General features: G+C 38.1%; 3 protein-coding genes and 1 pseudogene across 3 annotated transcripts; all 4 read right to left on the reverse strand.

The window, feature by feature from the left end:
* Positions 1–15: 15 nt before the first annotated feature.
* Positions 16–1,733, reverse strand: LOC137748658 (uncharacterized). The gene is made up of 2 exons (XM_068488825.1): positions 1,111–1,733; positions 16–361 (listed from the first exon to the last, which is right to left on the reverse strand). The coding sequence occupies exon 1, from the start codon at positions 1,647–1,649 to the stop codon at positions 1,158–1,160; it is 492 nt and encodes a 163-aa protein (XP_068344926.1). The 5' UTR covers positions 1,650–1,733; the 3' UTR covers positions 16–361; positions 1,111–1,157.
* A 943-nt stretch (positions 1,734–2,676) lies between these two features.
* LOC137748182 (acidic leucine-rich nuclear phosphoprotein 32-related protein-like) lies at positions 2,677–5,682 on the reverse strand. Its single transcript, XM_068488288.1, has 2 exons — positions 4,430–5,682; positions 2,677–3,309 (listed from the first exon to the last, which is right to left on the reverse strand). Exons 1-2 carry the CDS (start codon positions 5,543–5,545, stop codon positions 3,031–3,033), a joined length of 1,395 nt encoding a protein of 464 aa, XP_068344389.1. The 5' UTR covers positions 5,546–5,682; the 3' UTR covers positions 2,677–3,030.
* A 3,274-nt stretch (positions 5,683–8,956) lies between these two features.
* Positions 8,957–13,818, reverse strand: LOC137747804 (plant-specific TFIIB-related protein 1-like; annotated as a pseudogene).
* On the reverse strand, positions 13,453–16,729 carry LOC137748549 (uncharacterized). The gene is made up of 3 exons (XM_068488716.1): positions 16,292–16,729; positions 15,961–16,176; positions 13,453–13,898 (listed from the first exon to the last, which is right to left on the reverse strand). The coding sequence occupies exons 1-3, from the start codon at positions 16,529–16,531 to the stop codon at positions 13,818–13,820; spliced, it is 537 nt and encodes a 178-aa protein (XP_068344817.1). The 5' UTR covers positions 16,532–16,729; the 3' UTR covers positions 13,453–13,817.
* Positions 16,730–23,053: the final 6,324 nt, after the last annotated feature.

Consider the following 23,053-nt stretch of genomic DNA (forward strand, 5'->3'; position numbering starts at 1 on the left):
TTGCTTTAATTTGATAAAAGTTGAAGGACCATTCTCATACTAATATAAATAAATTGTTGCAATACCACCTAAAAGTTGTTTATAAAGTCTTAGCAAACTCTAGCTCCAAAAGAAAAATAAAATAAAAAACAATTAATTCCCAAAGGTTTCCTAAAACATGGAAAACGAATAATAAAGATTTTTATCATAGAGGTCTAGAGTTTTTAAAATACCGATAATAGACCCCTAATAAACAAGTCTCGAGACTAAAAATTCACGGATTTGTCAAAATTGACTCTTCCTTGTTTTTTACTTGTCGAGCTACTCAAAAAGTTCAGAACATCAACTCTCAAGATATGGCAGCGGCAAATAATCTTCTAACCTTAAATTTTCAATTCTTCAGTTAGTTTTCTCCATCAAACATCACTTCCTTCTTTTAATTTTATAAAATCTCAAATAATTCAAATTTTTAACTACATCAAATAAGACTACTCTTGACAACATGAAATGAAAACCTTTAAAAGATAAGTAATTAAGTAATAGCATTTCTCTAATAAACCAAATTACATATAAGTTTCTACCATCTTGTCACCTCCATCTTCACTCTAGAATTCGTTTTGGGCACACATGATTATTAAATAAGCAGCAAGCTGATTAGATTGTGCAAATCCAAAAAAAATAAACTAGTTGAAATAAACAAGAAAAGGTTAACTGTTTAAGTTGAGGATATTACAACATGTTTAGTGATTTTCTTCTTAATCTATAAATAAGAGGTCTTAAATTAAACTTATACGATGTATAGCGTTGTTGTTGAATTCTATATCTAATTATAATCGCTCATTGTTTAGCTGAATGCAATTTTCCTTGCTAGAAGTAGAATATCATTGTGAGTTAGGTGAGATTTACTTGTGTGCCTAGCACATGGGATGATACATTACATATTATTCAAAATATTGTATAATGACTTGTGATCTATCATCCCGTCAATTAGGAACATTGTAACGGCTATAAAAAAGATATCAAAGAACAATGAAAAGTCGGAAAATAAAACATTGTAATGGCATTTCTTTTAGACAGATACCCTATACATTATCCTAGTAATGGAAAAGCATGACAAAGTGGAGGACCAACCATGTCCACAAGCACGAGATAGGATTGTAGTGGCCAATAATCCCACATTAACCAAAGCACTGATCACTTGGAAGAGGACCAGGAATGGAGCCATTCTGAAAAAACTGCAACCCAAACACCACCAAAATGGAGAGCAATGACAAGTAAGACAGACCTTCAACAGCACCCAACAGTCCAAACGGTCCGTTGGGCAGACCGGACCCGGTTTTGGTTTTGGTGTACAAGGACCAACCCACAATTCCCAGGACGGCCAAATAGCTAACCCCTTCGAGTGCACCGATTGAACCTCCGGGTCCGGGTGGCAGGCCGCACCCGGTTGTTTTGAGAGTGTAGAGGGACCAGCCAATCACTGGGGTGGAAACCAAGCCTCCAGCGATGGCTGCTATCTCCGCAATGCTGGTGGTGCTGTCGTCGCTGGTTTGTTTTGCCTTGGCTGAGATTTTCACTGGGGGTTGGAATCTGGTTGTTTTGTGTTTGGCATTGAAATTGTGAAGTGGGTTTGGGAATAGTGAGGGGGATGCTGGACAAATTAGCAACATCCTTTGAGGTTTTGAGAGATGGTGTTTGGTGTATTTTAGAGAACTAATTTATGAAAAATGGGAGGGCGAAAGACGGTATCAAAATATTGCCTTATCCAACCGAGTGACACTCCAATACTTGCAATATAAATTGGACAAATTTGGTACACGACATGTAATATAAATAACGATATAATTGATATATCACTTTAACGCAATTATAAGATTTATATCATCTTGTATTTTCGGTATGTTAAACCATAAATTGAGCGATAAATACAATCGGTTGTAGAATTAATCTAACAAAAATAATTTTAACACGTCTATTGATTTTCAATTCTGGCCCTTGATTCTAATTTAATTCGTTAAATTCATTGATTAAAGAAAGATTGCAAAGTAAAAAAGGACAAATAATGTGTGGAAAAATAATTTTCCGTGATTTAATTGGCTTTAGACAGTAGTAGAGACGAGCGGTTTGAATTGTTTTAACGATTTAAAATAATTTTAGTAATGTGAAAATTAGGTGGCCGTGTCCCTTTATGAAAAAGACCACAAACTTTAGGGGTATGTTTCGTAATTATATCTTTCTTCCTTCTCAAGGCTCAGCAAGCCGCTCTAAACTGGAAAGTAGGAGCAGACCATGAAATGCTTGAGCTTTGCTGCGCAGCGAAGCTGCTTTTCTCAGCAGCTAGCTTTTGAGCAAAGCCGTCTACAAATTCAGCTCACTAGGACGGATCTTATGACCAACAAACTTTTATCTTTATAAAATATGCTCATTTTAATAGACTTATACTCTCACTCCCACCTGGGTGAAAAATACCCCATACAACCAAGTGCACCTTATTTTGCTGCACTCTTGCACCAGATATCGACACCTATAACACATTAGGTCTCAAATTCCCACCTGGGTAAATATTCACATAAATCATAATTCCACGTCACCTGCTACATAATATAAAGAAGATTAAATAAAAGGACTATCTACAAAGAGTGTTTACGTTGCCCCCCATTTTTTTTTCCCTAAAAAAAAAAACCCGGTTGGACAAACAAACACGCATTCAAAAACCTACAGTTTTTCAAGTCTCTTTCTTTTCCCTCCAACTCCCAATTGCTCTTTCCCTCCTTCCATCCCAAGCAAAAACCGCGCATAACTGTCGTTTGAATAACAACCAGCAACGGCTATGTGATTCACCAACGACTTTTTAAACATCCTTTTATATATGTTGTTTGTCCAACATCTCAGGAAAATCCATGTCTTCTACTACCAACCAACCAACCAACCAACCAAATCTAAATCTAAGCTCTCTATATGAGGTTTTCTCTGTTTTTCCAAACTAAGACAACAAAGGACCCATCAACAAAGGCATTAAATACCATCACCAGATTGTTTACCGACTCTCTGTCAACGATGCTTCTTCGAAGACTTGCTGTACTCAACCACATCGTCATCTTCCTCGTCGTCCTCTCCATTGTCATCTGAATCTGCATCTCCGCCTCTCTTGCGCTTAGGTTGGGATGATGAGGAGGGCGGTAGCACCTGAACTTCATCTTCTTCATCTTCCACTTCTTCCTCTTCACCATCTCCTTGGTCATTTCCGGGGTCCATGTCACTGCCGCCAGCATCTTCTTCCTCAGCTTGTGCTACTGGTTGAACCAAGTAACCTGCACCACAGTCCTCTTCCTGCGATCCAATCACATTTCTGTAAGTTGATGAATTAAGAAGCAAAGCAAAGACGGCCAAATACATATGAATCTACAGAACAGAATCAATTCTGAAACTACATTAAATAAACAACAAACTCAATAATCAAATAACAGCACTAATCACTACACAACTTTTCTTAAGCATTCGCGGGCAGGACTGAAAGAGCAGAAACATAACTACTCTTAAAAACAATACTTAAATTCATGTAACCTGACATAGGAGGAAAATTGACAGCCAAATCAACACATACAGGTACTGGGACACCAGCAATAACAAAAGAATATTAGACCTTATTAATGACTTATTTGCCAACTTCAAAACCATGATTCAAGTGCAGTCAATAAATAAACTTTACAAAAATTCAAATAAAACAACAGAAATATGCCTGAAAAAGGCCTTCAAAATTTATAGTAAACACCTCCAATTTCATGGTCCACAAGATATAAAAACATGAAATCAATTGGAAAATTCAAAACAAAGAAATTACACATTAAAACACGCAGTCCATCAGTCCCGGTATAACACAACACATTCGAAAAGGTAAAAAATAATGTTTTTTTTTAACCAAAGAAACAAAATATTGTAGCAATAGCACAAAATAACACAACACCTTAAAAAATAATGTTGTCATAACTCCGAAATAAATACAATTACCTACAAATAAGGCAAAACAGCCTAAAATATAGGTTTGAAACATTCCCAGCATGCTATGTAGTATGTACCACATGTCACCACACAAAAGCACACAATAGCACAAACATTATCTCATACTACTGGAGAAGACACTCAAAAGAAGCATCTTCGTAAACCTACAAGAAAAATTAACGACAATACCAATCGAAAAATACACACAGATGTACGCAGAAAATCAATTTCAACCCATATGCACAAGATGCTCATATCATAATTAGAACATCAGCCATTTTTCTCCTCTCCTGTGATCTAAAAGAACATCAGCCATAAACAGTTAAACACAGCCAGAAAAATCAATAAATTAACAGAAACAATAAGCAAATAAAATTATAGCCAATTGTAAATATAAAAGCAGACCACCAAGATTTAGAATTTAACAATGTTATTTGAAGGGATTGCTCACCTCCTCATCACCATCCTCCTCCTCAAACTCTCCACCTTCCTCTACTAACTGCTCTTCCTCCCCGGTCTCTCCGTTATCATCTTCATCTGCATCATCATCCTCCCCTTGTTCATGCCCATCAATCTCTCCCTCCGTGCTCGTCAACCGCCCTGTACTTTCCGGCTCTGCCAAATCCCCTTCATCATTGTCCACCTCCTCTTCCTCGTCATCTTCATCATCGTCGTCGTCATCATCATCCTCATCATACTCAACCCCATCTTCCTCATCATCACTATCCTCAATCTCATGAACTTCCACCACATCGTCATCCTCACCATCCTCATCGATTTCCTCACCAGAATCATTCTCATCATCCTCATCGGGCTCCTCCTCATCCTCATCGCCATCTTCCGCAGCCGCAGCAAATCGAAACCCATTCTCGGCCGGGTGATTTGTTCCGTTCACTCTGCCTGCAGTCACCGTCTCCTCCTCATCCGCATCACTCTCTTCATCCTCATCAGCATCCACAACTCCCTCAACCGCCTCACTATGCCCATTGGTCATCTCAAACGGCCGCTCCTCACCGTCGATTTCACCACTCCCAGGATCATCCTCCTCGTCCTCTTCCTCCTCCTCCTCGTCGTCAGATTCCGGCCTCTCGTTCTCATCCGCGTCCATCTTATCCAAATACTTCAACGATTTAATCAATCCAAAAACCCTAGATCGATAATCCTTGACGTGCGTGACCGGACACTCATACAGATCAAGCGAGACGAGCCTCAGCTGAGCGAGGGGTGCAAGATCTTCGACCTGCTGAATCCGATTGTTCGAGAGGTCGAGGTCCCTCAACGAGTCGAGTCCGGCTTCAACGAGGAATTCAAGGCCTCCGGCGATTCTGTTATCGGAGAGGATGAGCTTCTGGAGATTTTCAAGCCTCGGGAACTGCTCCAGGGACGAAACACCGACGTTTGCGATCGAGAGGTGTTGAAGGTTCTGGAACTTCTCTAGAAGGCTCGGCGGGGGCAGGCGACCCTGGACGCACTTAACAGCGCCGTCTAGGGTTAGGGCTCGAGCCGCGGCGTGGTCGGTCTGGCCCTCTAGCGCTGTCTCAACGGCTCGCTCCCAGATCTCGTCCATCAATTCGAAACCCTAATTTATCTCATACAAAGAACAAATATACGAATTTTACCCTTAATTTTTCTTTTCTTATATATATTTTGTGAAAAATCAACGGAGCTACGATTTTTCAATCCCCGGGAAGAACAAAAATGGGAGCTAAAACAGTAACCCTAGATTTATCCCCAAATCACAGATTCGAAGATCAAAACGACACGAATCCTAATCGTTTTCTCCCTCTCTGAACCGCCTTAAAACCCTAATTTTTGAGATGTACGGACTCTTCTGCAAGTAGGAGATGCTTCAGGATTAAAAAAACAACAAAAAAAGGACCAAAAATGAAATTCCACTCTCTCTCTACTTTCTCTCTCCTATTCGTATTGGGCGGTGGGTGACTCGGGATAAACCTCTTGATTGGGCTCGTTAGTCTTCGGTCTCCGTGGCTAGGGTTCGTGGGGCTGAACCTACCCGTATCGAAAAATAAGTGGCCGTTCGATCACGAAGACGCGGATCGGTGACGTGTACAAATGGAAGGTAGAGATTGTAGTTTGTTGTGTTTGTTTGTATGGGGGAGACAGAGGGGAGAGAGATTGAGATAGAGAGGATTTCGGCTCCGCATGAAACAGACGTCAGTGCTGAGGGAAATATCGGAGAGGTTACAGAAATGCCTATGTCATCTGATCAAATTACGGGATTGCCACAATGCTTCATGACGAACGATTTGCGTTTCGTGTCGTAATTTCCACGCTGCTTTTGTTTGTTTTGTTTCTATCTATTTATCTACGACATGCTTTTTTAGCAGTTTTAATGTCGTAGTAAAAAACCATATTTTGTGGTTAACAAGGTGACATAATCTTTGAGTTTGAGCTTTTTAAATTTAATGTCGTGTAATATGATTTTGTATTTTCAGTTGATAAAAGTGTGACATGAGTCGGAGTAATATGAGCAAAATATGAATCATATCACACAATTGATATGGATATAACATAAATATAATAACGACATAAATTGAAAATTTGATAATAGATTTTGTCTATTATGTATTATTATTTTTGGATAACCGTAATAAGAAAATCTAATGCTTAGCCCCGAGTTAGAGAGTCATTTTTTTGTGACTTAGATAGATTCAAGGTACATTATCTTATCGTTTAAAAAAAAAATATTTACTAGATGTGGATGATGGAAAATATGGTAATGACATAAAATCTGTTTTATGATAAGTTTCCATTTTACTTTCAATTTTCATGTTCAACCAATCTACTCATATGGAAGAAAATATTTCAAATTAGGCTTTACTCTCAATAATAGTTCATGGATATCATAGACTTATGATTGTTGCATAAGATCTTCGGGCTTGTATGGATGTATTTTTAGAATGGTTGAAAGCGTTTTTGGTGAAAATATTGTTGAAATTAATTCTTAGTTAAAATGCTAGTGAATCCTAGAAAAGTACTTAAATTATTTTTTGGAAGAAGCATGTAACTGATATTTCTTGTAGGAAGCACTTCAAGTGCTTTTGAAACCCAAAAATATTTTCCTCTAAAAGTTTTGTCAGTCATTTTAAAAGAACTTCTAAACGAGTCCTTACTTTTTTATTTGTTTCTACTATTACCCTTAATTTTCATTTTGGACCAATTCACTCATTCTCCATGTCTTACATTTTACCGCATTTTAACTTCCAACACGTGTTCCTCTAAAAGTTTTGTCAGTCATTTCAAAAGCACTTCCAAACGAGCCCTTACTTTTTTATTTGTTTCTACTATTACCCTTAATTTTCATTTTGGACCAATTCACTCATTCTCCATGTCTTACATTTTACCGCATTTTAACTTCCAACACGTGCATAACATGTGACCTTCTAGGGTTGTATTATGCAAATTTATCCTGAGCAAATCAGAGAGAGTCTACACAGTTCAAGTTTCTACTTGCTCATTGGTTGAATCAGAATTATGGTTGGCAATGTCAATTCCAACCCTCATATAGAAGCTTCAGTTTTGCAAGTAAAGGATATAAGGCTGTTAAGGAAAGCTGTTGATTTTTTGGGACTGAAATCTAACACAAAAATAAAAGGAAATAGACTCTCTCTCTCTCTCCCCCCCCTCCCCTTGTGAGAGACTTTCTTTCCTGGTGGCGCGACCCTAGCTTCGATTGGGGTTGGTTAGCCGTTCTCTCCTTCCTTTCGTTGTCTCATCTTTCTACTTTCGACTGCGTTTTCCCTTACTCTCTATTTCGTTTTGCCCTTTTCTTCTTATCCCATTAGCGTCCCTCATCCTTGTTCATCCATACTCCAATATGCAGTCATACTTTATTGAGATGGTGTGTATAGCTTTGGTGCTTGCACAGGCTCGGGTGTTCCTAACATCACCACCTTATCTATGTTTGCCCTTTTTGACAATGTTACTCGTGGATTTTCACAAGCTTCTTTCTTCTGGTAGCCAAAATTCTTTTGGTTGCTTGATTTCTTCAATTGAGGATGCATACCAGGTGGTGCTTGGAGTTAGATGTTATGATCGACTTCCGGCGTGAGGTTGGAGGCGTGGAATTGGGCGAATCTTGGAATACTGTTGCAGCAGTGGCTGCTACTGAATTCTCGATTTTCTCTAGTTTTTTCTGGTTTGTGCCCACACTGTTGGTTGGGCTTTGCTTTGGTTTGCTTGGCTGGTTCATTTTGCATGTCTATGTACTTTTGTCCTTGGACCTTTGGTTGTATAGTTTGTAAGTTTGTTTGCTTCTTATGGTAATATACTTACCTTTTTACTAAAAAAATAAAAAATCTAACACAAAAATCATGTTACAAAGCGGATGCAGATCGTAAATTACACACAATTCATGACTTAGTACAACAACACTAAAAGTCTACAACTATTAACAAATATTTAACCTCTTTTATACCCCAAAACAACTAACTAGTGTATGTATTTCTCACCCATGTACAGAAGAATTGCGTCGATCAAGAGAATGAAGCTACTTTGACATAAAAAAATAAAAATAAAAATAAAAAAAAAGAAGAAGAAGAAGAGAAGGAAGCTACACCCGTGCCTCGATGTAACGTTTAAGGTTCAAGGCTATCTACAACAATCACGCCACTAGACATCCCCACTCTGTCTGGCATTTTCACTTCCACCACTACTTCTAAGCTAGGTATAATCAGTGTTTAAAATATTAGTATCAGTAGAAATATCGATATGTAAATTTGTGGAAATATCGATAGATATAGCGAATATCGATATCGATATCGGTTGTTTTCGATGGAAACTATGAACATTTAAAATGAAATTTTAGGGATTATAAAATGAAACTTTGGGGATTGTCAAACATTTGTTTGGATGAAATATAAAAGTTTTTCCGATATTTAACAGAGGTCGTAGAAATATCAACAATATTTGTCGATTTTAGCCTAAACTTAAGAGTTTTTTCAATATGAGGGGAAGTTTAGACTTCACCCCCTATTTTCAAACCTTCCTCTGATTTTTTGGATATTCCTATGAAAATATCGACCGCATCGAAAAAATTTAAACATTGGGTATATCCAGGTGCCAACTTCGGCGGCACCACATGCATAACATGAAGAGGAGACTGATGAAGATGGGTGCCGAAACTGCCTAGTAACTGAACACGCACCTGAAGTTGGGTTTTTTTGTTTTTTTTGGGGGGGGGGGGGGGGGGGGGGGTGGGCGCGCGTGGGGGTGGGTGGGGTGGTGGTTTACAATGTGAGGTGGCGTTTGAGTACTAGTAAGATCCTTTGAGTGCGTTTGTTGTATCGGATTATTTCGGACTGGATTAGCTTTAGGGACTAACCTGGACTGGCTTAGACTAGATTAAGCTGGACTAACTTAGTGAAACGTTTGATACAGTGTCGAACTAAAAAGTTAGATAATAACAAATTCTAATATTATATTATTTAATTCATATTTATTAATATTTTATATTATTTAATACATATTTAGTAATATTTTATTACTATTACTGTCTGGTTTTTTCATTCTAGAAACCTCCCATCTCTGTTCCCAATTCTTTTCCGCTAATCCCCCCTTTTCTTCCTTATTTTGCTCTGTTCCTCTCCCTCAGTTTCTTCCAAATTTTTATTTGTCCATCTCCATCTTTTTCTTCGTATTTCTCTCCGTTCATCTTCCTTTCTTCCTAATTTTTCTAGGACACAATTAGCGAATCAGAACCCAAATTAGAGTCTAAGTTATCTGGGTATTCATGGGTCTGCTTCTCCAGCATCAATGGCGAAGGTCTACGATCAGGGAGTTTGGACTAGGTGCAGTGTGATTAGAGTGACTGTTGTGGATTTCAGATGCACAACAATTTTTGTAAAAAAAAAAAATGGTTTTCTTGTTTAGAATTTTGGATTTTGATTTGGTTTTGAAAATGGAAATATTGCAAAATTTTTTGCCTATTTTGCTTCAAATTTTGCAGGATCTGGATTTTGAAATGGTAGATGAAAGGGGCGAAGCGAGGCATAGTTTATATATGGGACCTGGGTTTCGAATCTTGCGAGGGACAAGTAGATGGGAGGGGCGAAGCGAGGAGGGACGAAACAAGGAGGAGTTGGCTTAGCGGTCCGACCAATTTTGGGGGGTCTCGCTAAGACCATTTACTGAAGTGCTTAGTCCCGTTTAGTCGGGACCAGTCTCATTAAATCTTGTCCCGGTTTGTATCAAACACAGGACTAGACTACCACTTAGTCCAGTCCAATCTAGTGAATGCTAGTGAGTGCAAACAAACGCACCCTTTAAGTCCTTATCCATCTTCAGTTCCAACTGTTGGTTAGGCTGCTGGTTAGGTTGTGGCTCGTCGATGTCCATTCCTTCCATGCCATTTTGATACTCCTTATTAGAAAAGTATTTCTCATTGATTAAAAACTGATTACATTGGGGTATTTATACACAAAAGTTAATAAAGATTAGTTACCAACTAATGTAACTAATTAATCTTAATCTATGATTAGTTAAAAAACAGTTATAGCAAACAAACTTCTTCACTAAGTAATTGCTGATTGTGTTGGTGACTTAGAGTCTAGCTGGTACTGTTGACTTGACTGAGGATGATGAGTGTTTTTACTCCTTTCTTATTGCCTTTAGACCAGAAGTCCTGTAAGGAACCTGGGGTTACCAGAAAGTAGTTGAATAATTCAACACACCTTGAGAGTTACCTTAACGCTCATACTCATCTTTACATATGGGTGGAGCCAGGACCGGTCCAGAGATTTGTGAGGCCCGGGACGAAGCCAAAAAATGTGACGTCACTTCATACAAAAAATTATTTGTTTTTACACGTAAGACATTGATACATTTATATTTAGAAAAGCAATTCAAACTTAGTAATTTAGAACACATGGAAAAATTAATTAATTTTGTATCGAGAGAAGGAAACCAAAAAACTTTAGGTGTACAAGTAGATAGATTATGAGTTTTGTCTTCCATCTGAACTTTTAAAGTGTTTTTTGTATAAATATTGAGGTGTTTTTTCTTATTTACCAACCTCATCAATATATGACTAAAAAATAATGATATTTTCGAGTCTTTAGGGATATGTATAAGTAATAAATGGGCACGAAATTAAACCTTTTGATGACACGTCATATGATTTGCAAATTTGGTCTAAAAATTTAGTCTACGTATTACTCTTTGTTGAAGATTAGACTTGAATTGGAATGAATGTTTAAAAATAGCAACCCACATAGTTACTAACTAGTAATTAAAAATAAATTAACAACTAAACAAAAATTCGTAAAAATAAAAAAAAATAAACATGCACATAGTCAAAATAAAAAAAAATAAACATGCACTTCGTTAATTTTGGTACAAAAACCATTGCTTCTAATTACTTAGTCAAATTTTATAAATTTATACTGTTATGAAAAGAAATTTGTAAAAAATGAAATTTAAATAAGCACACATGGTGTTTTGAACCCAAAACCTCCTCATTAATTTCAAACAACAAAATTACCAGTTCTAGTTAAATTTCTATGTTATTAAACCAAATTTTATAAATTTATAATCTTATAACAACGTATATAAATATGCACACTAATAATTTTGGTGCTCCTAATTTTTTTGGGCTCCGGATGGTCGTCCTGCTTGCACTGGGCCTGGGCCGGCCTTAGTTGGAGCCTTCAAGTCTAAGCCATTATTTGGTTTGTCAGGTTTTCTCTCTCTCTCTCTCTCTCTCTCTCTCTCTCTCTCCAAATAAAGTGGTATATCAACAAAATCAACTTTAGAGGCCAAAGAACGAGTTGAAGTGATTACAGTGGTAGGGAATGCTCGGCAGGAGCATAATTAGATGGGAGCAAGTCATCCCAGTTCTCCAAGAGATCTTCGTGGACTTTTCGGAGAGAGACTTCAGTAAGACCAGTCACCTTACAAATCTCTACCTGAGTTTTTCTTGTCTTCAAGTTGGCAGGCTATATAAATTGCAGCTACGAAGATGCTAATGGGGAGCTTCTACACGTGCAGAAGCATTTGTTGATGACAATGTGAGTTGCCAGTTTCCACAATAAAGTATGTGAATCATGGTCAGACTTGACAAGGATAACAACTCATTTCAAGTAACGCAGATGAAGAAAGTTGAGATCTAACTATAAAACCAAGTGACTATATGAGGAGTAGTCCAACTTCTTATAAGCCCATGCAAGGTCTCTTATGTCATTAATGTGAAACTCATTCTCAACATGTCCCACCACGTGTGGCGAATTTTCAAGCCTAACACTTAGACAAAACAACTTGGGTGACGTAGATCACGTATGGCCGTTGGGCTTCGCCTATAGGACAACCTGTTCTGATATCATGAAAAAAGTTGAGATTCTATCATAAAACTAATTGGTTGTATAGAGAGTAGTCCAACCTCTTATAAACCCATACAATGTCTATTTTCCCATCAATATGAACTCGTTCTCAAGAGTAGATTCAATGAGCAGTCCAAGTAGCAAATACAGCATCGAAATGAAGGGTGCTTGAGCATATTTATTGAGATGGTGGAGAGTGCAAAACCGTAGTGAATTGACCGATAAGGAATTGCTGTTGATGGGCTGACTAAGCTGCAGTGTTTCTTCAAGCATCTTAATGTTCTTACCGATTTCCTTCTTGGGTACATCGGCTGCAATCGAGATTTCCTACAATACAAAAATCAAATTCCAAGTCACCACAAAACTTGAAAACCCATCATCAAAATCCAGACTTTCAATCAGAAATCAATTCCAAATGCGTATAATTACAAACCCAATTAGCACTAATAAGTGTAATTACCTGGAGGGTTATGGGCTCTTGGGCCTATCTGATAGCCTAGACCAGAGCAGTCCCTGAATCTGAGAGCTTAAACACGTGGTCCGATATGCATGCATAACCTTTTGTTTTGATGATTTCAAAGACGTATGAAACAATAAAAACACATTCATTTATTTTCAAAGTGTTTATATTCAATTTAAGGATAAATTTTTCGGTAACATAATTCAGTACACGAAGTATTATAATACAAGTAGTTAAATTTTAATTTTAAGCATCTAACTATTTATATTATGATATTTGATATACTGAATCATATCCCAACACCGTAAAAAAAATCTCTCCAATTTAAGGGTGACAATTGTTTCGTGATTACCGACCAAATAATATTTTTGTTTTGATGGATAGCGTAGTCTGCGTAGACATTTGGTAAGATTTTGTCGGTGGGTCCACATCTGATATCGGCAAGATTTACCTTCAAAGTGTCAAACTTTGGACCCCACTGTAATTCAATCAATTTTGTCAAAGCAACATCTTAGGGAAAGCCGGAAAGGGACCATCTCCAGATCCTTCCACCAAATTCACATAATTCATCAATTCAAATTTTTAAAATTTAATTTAACGACTAGAAACAGAAAATCTCTTTAAAAATTATAATAATTTTAACTGTTGAATCAAATTTTAAGAGCTCAAATTTGTGGATTATGTGGATTTGATAGAAGGATCCAAAGATGATCCATTTCCACATCTCGGAGGAGTGCGAACATTTATAAGTTTACACGAACCACGTTTCCGAATTTCTTTCACTTGAAAAATTAAATTTATAAAAGAGATATAAAAAAAAAAAAAAAAACCAAAAACAAAATTCCTGCACGTTTGAACTCATCTACTCCAAAACTGGAACGTTTAAGAACCCAATCAACTACACAGTTTTGCCCTATGAAAAACATATCAAGAACCGAGTGTGACGTGCGCATCACTACCGGTCACCAGACTCTGGGCAGCACACAGTTGCAATTGCATGATAATGCAGACTTGGACGATGGTCCTCAACACATATCCAGACATCATCGACCACTGCCCGTAGAAGTCACCAGTTCTCTACCCTTCTCTGCTTGCTTCAAAGTCTTGCTAAATTCTCGTGCGCTCTGATAAAGAAGGACGGAACTTGTTAAAACTTACCATGCATAAACAAATTTCCATGCTAAGATGTAGGCATCTATGAAATTATTTGCAAATATTAAGGAACCAAATGGTAAGGCTTGGTCTAATCATCAGGGCACATACAAGGAAGTGATTACTTTAGTCAAGATCAAGATGTTCATGCCAAGAAACTAAACGAGTAGGTTTCATGCATAGGTCGAACTTCTGAATTAATTATTCCCATCAACCACACGACCACGTTATCTTAAGAGAACATGCGCCATTGTGGTGATTGTGTTGGGCATGACACAGGCATACAAATACAACTGACATTGTCCTCGGATAAACAATATGGTTAGCTGTCGAGATCAGTTGAAATTAAATGTGTGGACAGCTATCTAATTCTTATTATGCTTTAAATTTTAGTATTTACATAATAGAACACCATCTGCTCAGCTAGTATAAAACATCAATTTAACATTCCAGGCCTAATTTGTCACTTAGAAAGCTAATTGACTACACATATTGTGTCATGCTTAACAAATTCTTCCATTCAGAGGAAATCCTCTGCGCTTTTAGCATAATTCTTATCAAAGGCCCATGGAGAAAACCTTACGTTCTAGTTAATTATGGGTATTACATGGTACAAAACGTAAAAGACAAAATGGGAACACCAAAAGAAGGCTGGCACAAATGCTTTACCCAACGAGAAAATTGAATTCAGTAATCTGACATGTCAATCGCATATTTTTCTGCAAGAACGAAAATCACACAGATTTTTGTTACGGAACATGCTCATCCAGACGCATCACAACATGCATGAACTGGAAGGGAGTGAATCTCAGTTCCTACAGCCAAGGAAAGCAAGGATGTAGAGATGTTGATTTAAGAAGGTAATCACCAGCCTCTCACCCTTTCCAGCTCTAAATAATTCCCACAGCCTCTCAGCTTCACTTGCAGAGTGGATGAAGTTAATCCTCATACAAAGGGTGAACATTTTTGGCAAGTAGCTTCTGCCTTTAGTCTTCTGACAATCTTGGGTGGCAGCTAAGTCAGCTAAGGAAACTAATGATGTACAGATGTAGATACAACTAGGAAATTGCCAACCTCTCACCCTTTCCAACTCTAAAATAACTCCAATTGCCCCTCAGTTTCACTTGCAGAATGGATTGAGTAAATTATCATACAAAGGGTGAAAGTTCTTGGCAAGTAGGGACATTTTGGCCTTTGTCAGTTTACAATCTAGGGTCGCAACTAAGTCGGCTAAAATACTAATGATGCACAAATGGATCCACCTAAACTCTGGTTGCTCATCTCGGTTTGCAGCTAACTTGCAAAATGAATTCAGTTAAGTTTCATACAAAGGGTGAAAGGTAATTCTTAGCAGTCAGCTAAGTGAAACCTAATTCTTGTTAACCACACAGCAACCCAAATTCTGAAGGCAAAATGGTTATTGAAATTCCACAGCCAATGTGGCTAGAAGTCCTGCTTGTCACTCATCCTGCCCAAAATTTCAGCACCTAATCAATTGAAAGCTGAACAATGACAGATTTGGGTTGAATTCGGACATTGGCCAGGGCGATCTCAATCAACCCAGTTTTCAAGTGCTCCTATAAAGATTAACCTAGTAACCAAAAACAATTGACAACAGACCAAGATAAAAACTGATTACGCAGCATAAAGTTATCACCCGAGTTAAATTGATTATAATGTCAATCTCAAGCAGTAACGCTCATAACATCGGAGCATCCAAATCTAAATTCCTACTTAGCCCCAGCCGATCTTCATAACAATGAAAGCAAAGAAATTTTGAATTAGTTCTGCTCTATTGCTTTCTTGGTAACCAATAATCAATAATCATAAACAGGTTAACTAATGGAACACTCTTGCTAATTGACGTCCTAACAGTAGTACCCAACTCCCTAAGTTACTAACCCATTTCACTAATTAAAAGAGCAATGCAATCTACAGATAATGAGCAACGTAGCTTGATTAACACAGAGCAAATGAACCCTATACAAGTCCTTAAGTAATCAAACAAAACAACACAAAGGATAGGGCACTCACTGCAGATTGGAACGGAGGCGGATCAAGATCCACAGAGCGAACGGACATCTTAGCGATCTCGGTTATGGCTTCCTCTCGAACACCAGGGACGTCACTGGTCAACTCCTCATAGGCAGCCTCAAATGCCTCCTGCCAGAACCTCGGTAATCTGATCCGACGGCTATTAGTGTACACATCCCACATGTGCTCCACCACCTTCTCCCTCTCCTCCATTTCCTACACCACCACCAAAAAGGAAAAAAAAAACAAAAAAATCCAAAATCCCCATTAACCGATCAAATCAGAGATCCAACCAAATCGACCCACAAAAACAAAACGAGAAAACTCATACAAGAACGTCGAGATCGTCGTGAATGGGCGAGTCGAAGTCGTCAGAGAGACGGTTGAGGTTGCCGGCCGACCACCGGAGCGTGACGGTGCCGGTGAACATGGACCAAAACGCGAGCAACAAAATCGCGGCCAAAGCCCAGAACTTGTACCTGCCTTTGCCGAGTATTAGACCCGAATCCGAGCTCTCCTTCTTCCCGCTGCTGGCCGCCATCGTTGTTGGAAGGCCGTCGTCATCCTTCATTGCGGATTAACCCCCACAAAGATTGAGTTCAATTCAAATTCAAACACCCAAAAATCTTGATTATTTTGTGGTTTTATTCTTTCTATATTTGGAAATTGGACGTGAATCTTGTGCTTGCTGTGCACATTGTGAGCGTGGAGGATCCAATCGAAGGAGTGTTTGCTTTCCTGGTTGGATCTGCTGTTTCAGGGAAGCACGGTGTGGAGCTTTTTTTTTAAAAAAAAAAAACAATGAAAGACATGCGGGCCACCACATTTTATAAATTTCGATGGATTTGACATTTAATTGGGTTTGATTTTGATGGGCTGTGGCGGGGGAATTGTGGCCGCTGGATCTCGATTTTGTGCAAAAACTTCGAAGTGAGATACTTCAAGGCGAAATCGAATTAATGATTTCATAGCGTATTCGGAAGATAATTTTTGTGATAAAAAAATTAAAATATAAACTATTATGTTAAAAGTAATTTAGCAAATTAATTTAAAAGTGAGATTTTCTTTGACTCTCCAATAAATGTAAGATAAAAATGTCAACATTTTTTAGATATGCTCCAACCCTTGAAGTAAAACTCAAATTTTGGGTTCTAAACAAACTCCTTGGGGCAAATTTAACCTGAGGATTCCCTTTAAGTTAGTAAGGCTAACTCACCATATATGTGTAATTTTTTTTTTTTTTAGTTTTATATTTATAAATTCATTGAACTCAATGGTTAAGATCTAATATGATCAAATCCAACGGTAAAAAAAAAAAAATATATATATATATAACGGTCCATATTTAAACCCAACGGTAAAGTAATTAAATTTTTTTTTATGTGTTTCATATCCTTTCATAGTTTTCCACGAGTTTTATGATATCGGTTCAGTGATTTTTCAATATTTATCGGAATCTAAATATTTTTAGATTAAAATGTTATAAAATCAAATTAGGATAGTCTACATAGTTTTTTTTTTTTTTTTTTTTTTAAAAAAGTTACTTTAAGAGAAAATATATCTAAATTCATTGTTTAATAATCTCAAGCTAAAACTTTAAGCCAAAAGGGTTGGAGGAGAAAAACTGTTATGAGTTAAAAAATTTAGGTTTTTTTTTATTTTTTATTTTTTTGTTTGGAAAAAATTTGACCGTAGCAAAACTACAGCCAAAACTCCATTAAACAACAAGCCCAAAATTACAAGCAAACCAAAGGTCCAACTTACAAATATACACAACCAAAAAAGGGCCGAAACCAACATCAAAACAGAAAGAGGCCTTAGAATAGTGAAGCCCAAAAAAACACACAACAGCCAACCGAGAAGCTTCTACAGAAATCGCCTCCACTGACAGAGATCCAAGCCAGCCTCTGGAAACGTCATCCACCACCGAGTAACGCCGCCTCAGACTGTGACAACCCGTTCCAAATTTTACGTTTTTATTTTATTTTAAAAGCGTGAATTTACGAAATTGCCCTAGAGGCAAGGACTTTGACTTCCGTTGGCCATCGTCTAGAGAGACGTATGATTTATTCTTTTAACATATTCTCGTAATACTTGTGGATGTGAACGCATAGGCGAAAGCCGTTTGCGAGTCCGGATTATAACGATACAGTTACGGACGTTCGAAATTGGTTATTCAAGGTTTAGTGTTAATTAAATTAAATCCCCAATCAGAAATTGGTTATTTAAGATGAAGCCCAATCAGAAATGGGGAAAAGAGAAAGAAGAAAAAAAAAAAAAAAAAAAAAAAAACAAGCTTTCCCGTGGGTTTTTCTAACCCGCGACCACCCATCTTCCAAGGCCGATTCCGGCCAACTCCGGTGGAGTTTTTCGATGCCACCACCACCATCTTGAATCTCTCACTCCCCTCTACAAAACCCACCCAAGAACCACCTTGATTAACCATGGTATGAGGCGGTTTGAGGCCACGAAAGTTGACGAAAATCAATGGTGCTCCGGCCACCCTTTTCGATTTTCCGTCAAATCGGCAAAACAATGGCCGATGCCACCACTTGGGCTTTGTAGCCCATCATCCCAGGAGCAAAACCCAACCAACGATGACCCCGTTGGACCACCGTAGACGACGAATCGACGTCGGGAAGTTTTAGGCACCCGCCGGCTTTGTGGGCAAAATTGACCATCTTCCGTCCACTTTTGGACTTCGTGGCAGGTATGAAAGTTGCTCCACTCACTGAGATCTTAATTTCTGTGAAGTTTGAGAATTTTTGGAAATAGTTGAATTTTCCGGCGAGTCGGGGCGGCCGACCGCCACCCGCGGCGGCGCATGCGGCGGCGCGTGGTCAGTGAGCCGCCAATGCTATTTTTAGGCTATGTCGAATGTTTTGAATTCAGTTTTGTCATTTGAATGACGTAGGTTGATAGTTGGAACCTAAATTCGTTACGATACGTTACTTGATAAAATGTGAATCGATGATCCGACCGTTGGATCTTCACCAAAATTGGATACATTATAATACCTAATATTTAAAGATTATAGGAATTTACGGATCGGGAATCCGACTTACGGATCTTCCTGAATTGGATTTGTAAGTTAGTAAAATAAATGTTCACGGCCACTTGTTTTAGGCAATTGGCGGAGATCTGACCGTTGGATCGTAATGAAATTTTAGTATGTTATTCTAGAAACATATTGTGGATCGTTGGGAGTTGCGGATTGGAAATCTGATATGCGGATCTTCCGGGTCAAGTTATACAGGGTTGTAAACCCTACCGTCGATCTTTGATCGACGGTTGACTTGTGGTCAATGGGTATCAAACTATTTTAGAATGTCGTTGAGGTTGTGTTTTATGTGAATCACATATTCTACGGATAAGAGTTCTGAGATGTGATTTGATAATTGGTCACAGGGACCAATCATTCAGGACGCCTCGATGCGTGCGCTAGAGAATCATAGCGTGGGCTCCAGGTGAGTGGATCTTTTCCTTTTTATCTTACATATTGTTGAGAGTTCTATCGACACTTATAAATTGATTAGGCATATTACTTTCATATATAATTATTGTGAATGCTTGAAGTACTATATGAACTACGAATGGCTTGATCCCTGTCTAGGGTACGTAGGCAGTCTAACGAGACGTTAGATGCAGCCATAAAATATTTGAGACAAAAGCCTTGCTTGGGAAATTGAGTAAGGCGAAGGAAATTGGTAAAGGCAAGTTTTAGTTTTATGAATTAGTTAGCTAAATTAGTGTTAATTGGGTCGTCATGGATAATTATCCCTGAAAATAAGTAGTTTGGGAGTAAGGCGTTATTGATTGTACACTTCTCACTGTATTGTTTATAATTGAACATGCTACGACATGGTTGAGTATTAGATTGCATCATGGTATAGCAATATGTATAATACTTGCATATAATTATTGGGAATGCTTTCAAGTGCAAAGGTGAACTCAGGACGCCCAGGTAAGTTCAGGTGAGTTTATGGTACTAGTTGAATCGATTGCGTTATAGCATGACTACAGTTATGTGTTAGGCAACTTCGATACTGTCGTACTAGTTGCCATGAGTTGCATATGTTATATTGAGATGCATTGAGAGCTCATAAACCTGCACCCCGGTGTTAGTGCTCCCGCCCGTGGCCAGGGCACAGTCCTTCACGTGATGTTCACCTCCCGCACCTTATGCTCACCTTGGATTCAAGGTAGGTGCACAGTCCTGTCGTACAGACCACTTTAGGTGATTCCGACTCGTAGGTGACCCGCGATTATTCGCCCAGTCTTCACATGATCGTAGCACTTATTTACACCCAGCCCTGTCGTACAGACCACTTTAGGTGGTTCCGACTCGTGTGCAGGTATACTTATTGAGTTATTGGCTAGCCAGGATTGATGAGATATGGATAAGTCGTACAAGTCACTATAGGTGACTCCGACTTATATGCTAGCCAGGATTGATGAGATATGGATAAGTCGTACAGGTCACTAGAGGTGACTCCGACTTATATGCTAGCCAGGATTGATGAGATATGGATAAGTCGTACAGGTCACTATAGGTGACTCCGACTTATATGCTAGCCAGGATTGATGAGATATGGATAAGTCATACAAGTCACTATAGGTGACTCCGACTTATATGCTAGCCAGGATTGATGAGATATGGATAAGTCGTACAGGTCACTATAGGTGACTCCTACTTATATGCTAGCCATGACTGATGAGATATGGATAAGTCGTACAGGTCACTAGAGGTGACTCCGACTTATATGCTAGCCATGATTGATGAGATACGGATAAGTTGTACATGTCATTTTAGATGACTCTGACTGATATATCACTTTGTATTGATTTAGTTCATTTGGCCTACTTATTAATGTATGGTGGAGTTAATGGCAAACCGTGGTTTTGGTCATTTCTGAGTATGGTTTGGATATATGTATATATGTCGTATTGTCTTATGGAAAACGATACGGGTTTTACATTTAGGGGCATTACTTTTAGAAAGGTAATAACTTTGGATAGCTTGGTTTTATTGCTTACTCACACCTTCTGTTTGGTGCCCTCCAGGTTTTAGCTGCTGAGTTTGTATCGACAAGAATCTATAGCTAATCTTAGTTTTGGTGGCTACTTTTAAGGGTATGATTCTTACCCACACTACTGTACCTTACTTATGCTCTGACATCGCGTGTGAAATGGGTTCGCTCCCACTCGTAGCGCCCTCTGGTACTTAGACACTTTTAGATTCAAATTTATTCACTTTTTATACACTATCACATTTTATGGCTTCGTCACCTTCCAGGTGTCGGCCAGCACAGCTCGATTCAGGGTCCAAGTGGACTTTCTGGGTCGGGGTGTGTCAGTTTGGTATCAGAGCATATGTTGGGCAGTATTGTGTTCATCACACGCGTGATGTGAGCACTCTTGGTTTTTGTGTTTGACGTTCGAATGATGCCACCTCGTCGAATATGGAAAAATTTGTTAACTTTTCTTCAGTTTTGGACAATCTTGTGGCCTTGACGACATTTTATAAAATCATTTTGGCCATGTCCATAGAACTAAAACGAAGATTTCCCTTGAGGGGGGGAAGTGTAGATTTGAGGCAAGTTGATGACCTAAATTAATGTTTTGATAATCAGGTATCGCCAGAGATATTACCAAATAATTCTATCATTGTCCTATCGCCGTTAGTATTGATTCTTTAAAGATTGGAAATCTTAGTTAGTCTTGATTTCTTAGTAACATTTCGCGGAAGATCATCGGAGGGATAATTATTGTTCGGTCCCTATTAGCACTAATATCTTCAAGCGTACTTGTGTTCATATTGGATTTTTAGGAGGAAGATCGACTGTCGATGAAATCTTTTTGAAAGTAGATATTAAGCAAGGTTTTTTTTCTAGCATTGAGATTTTTCAATCAACGCTATTCCAGATTTTTTCTTTCGTAGTTGTACTTATTAAATGTGTGAGAATAGGCTTGCGAATGTAAGTTGTCATATCCTAGGAGTTGTAGAAATCTGAAAAGCAATCATCAAATCCTCCTAGGATCAATGAACTACTTCGCTTGAGCCGAATAAATTAGAATCATGGAAGCTTAGGAATAAGCTTTGCAATAGGACGTTAAACTCATGATTGTTGTTTTTACCCTATCACTTATCTAGGTAAACGAAAACCCTTTGACTAACCACCTCTCGATCACTTCCATAAGTAGACATTAGAATCGAAATGCTGGATGATATCTCACTGTTAGATTGTTATAAGTGTGGAGGAAACTGTGAAGACATTTTAGTTCGTGTCGTAGAGTTGGTTAGTAGTATTGCAAATTTTGATGACGTATACTTTTGGCGTCATATCCCAAAAATCTTACCGCGGATACCACCACATTGTTAAGTTGGTATGGCAACATGGCAGAGTATTGCTTTTATTTTTCACGATTAGAACCGTTTGAAACGAACCATCTTATTCATTGACCTAAAGTCAACAGTCATTACCTTATTTCGAAGGCTAAATGACACTTCTCGGTGGAGATTTTGATGATGCATAGTGATTGTCGATTGATGTGACAAGTCAATTCAGATTCAGACTTTCTTAGTAGGTTAACGCTTATGTTTCTCGGTGGTAGAACCGCTAAAGATGAACCATCATACTTATGACTTAGAATTAACAATTTCTAATTTTATTGGAATATTGATTGGGACTTTTATGTAGTAATGTGTGTCCAAATCTTCATTGATCTTAGAACTTTTTATTACATTTACTTTTTGAAACAAGCTAAGTTTTGTCAGAGGCAATAGTAGAATTAAATTAGCATCTATGAGTGCATTATCGTGTATCTACTCTCGCACACTTCCAGCATGTCCTATTCTATTTGGTTGGGAAATATGAGTATTGATATAGAGTTACCTTTAATCTATCAAGAAATGGTTCAAATGATTTTAATCATTTTGTATGAATGGAGTTAGGAAGTATCTTTTTATATGCGCAGTTCGAGATGTGTGGTATATGTAAAGAATGTGAAATTCATTAATCGTGATGCTAAACCAATGATACGCTTATATGATGTTCCAATTGGTGGTTGTTTACTTAAGTAGAAAACAATA

This window comes from Pyrus communis, chromosome 10 (assembly GCF_963583255.1).
Source record: "Pyrus communis chromosome 10, drPyrComm1.1, whole genome shotgun sequence".
Taxonomy (NCBI): Eukaryota; Viridiplantae; Streptophyta; class Magnoliopsida; order Rosales; family Rosaceae; genus Pyrus; species Pyrus communis.

Bases quoted from the DNA above. Each gene is read 5' to 3' on its own strand.
- LOC137748658 (XM_068488825.1), bottom strand. From the start codon at position 1,649: ATGTTGCTAATTTGTCCAGCATCCCCCTCACTATTCCCAAACCCACTT.
- LOC137748182 (XM_068488288.1), bottom strand. From the start codon at position 5,545: ATGGACGAGATCTGGGAGCGAGCCGTTGAGACAGCGCTAGAGGGCCAG. The intron at 3,310-4,429 runs GTGAGCAATCCC...ATTGGATCGCAG, and splicing joins AGGAGGATGGTGATGAGGAG to GAAGAGGACTGTGGTGCAGG.
- LOC137748549 (XM_068488716.1), bottom strand. From the start codon at position 16,531: ATGAAGGATGACGACGGCCTTCCAACAACGATGGCGGCCAGCAGCGGG. The intron at 16,177-16,291 runs GTATGAGTTTTC...GTGGTGGTGTAG, and splicing joins ACGACGATCTCGACGTTCTT to GAAATGGAGGAGAGGGAGAA. The intron at 13,899-15,960 runs GTGAGTGCCCTA...CTTCTTTATCAG, and splicing joins CGCCTCCGTTCCAATCTGCA to AGCGCACGAGAATTTAGCAA.